The sequence below is a fragment of the Gymnodraco acuticeps genome, unplaced genomic scaffold (assembly GCF_902827175.1).
Source record: "Gymnodraco acuticeps unplaced genomic scaffold, fGymAcu1.1, whole genome shotgun sequence".
NCBI lineage: Eukaryota > Metazoa > Chordata > Actinopteri > Perciformes > Bathydraconidae > Gymnodraco > Gymnodraco acuticeps.
The window spans coordinates 3,788,854-3,791,636 of NW_022990295.1; the positions used below are offsets into that span (position 1 = coordinate 3,788,854).

General features: G+C 36.2%; 1 protein-coding gene across 1 annotated transcript; it reads right to left on the reverse strand.

Moving 5' to 3' along the window:
- Positions 1-489: 489 nt before the first annotated feature.
- LOC117549805 (histone H3.v1-like) lies at positions 490-1,482 on the reverse strand. The gene is made up of 5 exons (XM_034221890.1): positions 1,293-1,482; positions 1,157-1,207; positions 1,020-1,030; positions 888-935; positions 490-752 (listed from the first exon to the last, which is right to left on the reverse strand). The coding sequence occupies exons 1-5, from the start codon at positions 1,428-1,430 to the stop codon at positions 539-541; spliced, it is 462 nt and encodes a 153-aa protein (XP_034077781.1). The 5' UTR covers positions 1,431-1,482; the 3' UTR covers positions 490-538.
- Positions 1,483-2,783: the final 1,301 nt, after the last annotated feature.

Consider the following 2,783-nt stretch of genomic DNA (forward strand, 5'->3'; position numbering starts at 1 on the left):
GACATGTTATAATATAATTAAACAGAAATTAATTTTCACCAAATCAAGGGTGCCAACAGTAAAACGGATTTGTCTGCCTTTTTGCTTTAACCTGACATCATAATGATTTTAAATGATTACTAGAGTAACTTATATTTCTGTATCTGAGTATTAGGGTTAATTTAACTTAAACATAATAGTGTGTTTTCTGTTGTGTCTATGTACATATCATAATGTTTCAATTTAATATTGGTGTTAAAATGGTTTGGTTTCTATGCAGTCATCCTGACTCAATGTGCTTATTCTACGCAGAGGTTCTCATAATGTTGTCATAGCTCAAACATTCAATACAAACCCACATCATAATATTCCTCAGGGAAACTCCAGCCTGTCCACTGTGTGTGTTTACCACTATCAAATTACAGAGATAATTTCATATGTTTCTCATGAATATAAAGTATTGAAGTCTTCCCCCAACATTTCATTTATGTAAATAACAGCAAACCAGTATTTTTTCTGAATTGATTTATTGAATAATGTATTTCATTATTTACAAGCATTATCGCAGAATGGAAGTTTTAGGAATTCTGCTCTTAATTCTTAGGTCCTCTTCCATGTTCTCCTCATTTTCCACATCCTTTTCTCTGTTCTTCTCCTTTTTCTCCTCTTCCATGTTCTCCTCCTCCTCCTCCTCCTCCTCCTCCTCCTCCTCCTCCTCTTCCATGTCCTCCTCCTCTTCCATGTCCTCCTCCTCTTCCATGTTCCTTTTCTCGCTGGTTAATGGGAAGTCGATACAAGCATTTTAAAATGACTGAATCAGCAAGAGGGGCAGCCCAGTTTAAAGCACACATTAAGTTCTAAAATGTCTTACCCAGCGCCATATAGAGAGAATATGGCTCTGGTCTTACCTTTTCACCTCCTTTGCATCCTTCCTCGTTTCCCTCTTCATTCTCGGTCTAGATGAGGGAAACACTTCATAAGTACACATGTTTTCATGCCGTTAGTAATAGGCCTATTGCACTGTGAGAAAATAAACTCACCTTGTTCTCGTCTGTGATGGAAAGACAAAAAACAAATACAATTAGTTTTTGTTAAAAACATGTTATTAATTACAAAACAACTCCAAAGCATTCTTACAAATGAATCAAAACTGTAACAATTACTTAAAGAGACTTACGATCACACATTTTGTCTTTGCAGTAAATGCAATGGAGCAGAAGGTATTTTCCTGGGGAAACAAAACATTTGGAGAATTATAAAGCTTCCCAGCAGTTATTACAAATAAGCAACAATGCTGCTATTCCCATACATACCTGGTGTGGAAATAAAAAATATTTGTGCGTAATGTGTGTGTTCAGATGGTATTTATAAGGCGTCGTATTAAATAAAGATTGTGGGTGTGTCAGTGCTGCACGCAGGTCACATGTTGTTAAATGTGACAGTTGGATCATTCCATCACAGGTGAGGTTTGGGCTCGGCCTGGAAATCACCTGACAGTGGTTCTCCCTCTGAGAGTCAGAGCAGGGATGAAACAAAGTCAACATTTCAGGCCATTGGATGTACATGTTTGTACAACCGGTTTTTAAATGTATTTAATGATGGAGCTCGGGGGACTTCTTAAAGATTTGCCTGTTGTCTGTGTTGTTTTTAAATGTGTGTCACAATGGATCCCTTGTCTTGTATCTGCAAACCAAATCACGCCTCAAACAGGTTCTGCAGGTTACAGCACCCTTGCAGGATGTACAGTGGCAGCATAAATGAAGGCTAACATGTTTAAGCTCAACAAAACATTTTACATTATATACCTTGCTGAGTAGCAGTGGTGGAAGTTTAGGGATACATTATATTAATAAAAGCAATCACTGATACTTGGTGCTTAAACATTCAAACATCATAGTTAATGGACAATATTTCCCTGTTGTCACAATGTTGAGATGCAGATTCTTTACTGATAATTCACCGTTATTTTCTATTTGTGCGGTTTACATTCCTCCTGATGTAAATGAAAAGAATGCACAACAGGAATGCACTACTGTTTATGTTGTTCTCGAGTCATGAATGAACTACAACCTCATTTCATTTAGCAACCCTGTGATCCACAATGATAATAAATGATCCTTAAATCCTTGTATGAGCAGCTAAATGTTGTGAACGATCCAAATAAATTAAGTGCACAGAGCTGTCCGGGTGTATAGTTGGATTATTATTACTGATGCATTGTTATGTATGTAACATTTTAATGTTTTATACTATTGGGAAGTTCTCCTCTAATAATGCATCTTATTGTAAACACTAATATTATGCTTTACATGTAATATATCGTTTTTCAAAGTAACTACTAGACTCTCAACTGTAAGGAGGAGGTACCGCGTTATCAAGGTAAGTCTGACAACATTGTTCACATGTTTGTGCTGTAAATTCAAACAGCAAAAAATAACACCACTTGCTATTGTCTGGCTGCGTGTATACACTAATTATAGATCAGAATTCTGTGACACACCCTTAACTGTCTTCAGTCATTACAAAAACAGATCAGAGACGTAATCTGAGGTGATCCTAAAAGTTCACCTGAGGACAGACAAACATGTGGCTGTAGGCCTACAGGTGAGTATCGCAGTAGACAAACTAATCATTGTAACATGAGATTATCTGTCTGCAGATATCAACAATTCATGGTCGTATTGATCTATCTGAACATGCACAACCTTGATTGTTTGTTAATACCTCATGTATATGCAATAATATTATATTTTTAACATTGTCAAATCAATTTGTAAATAAAAGTTATGAAACAATACAAAATG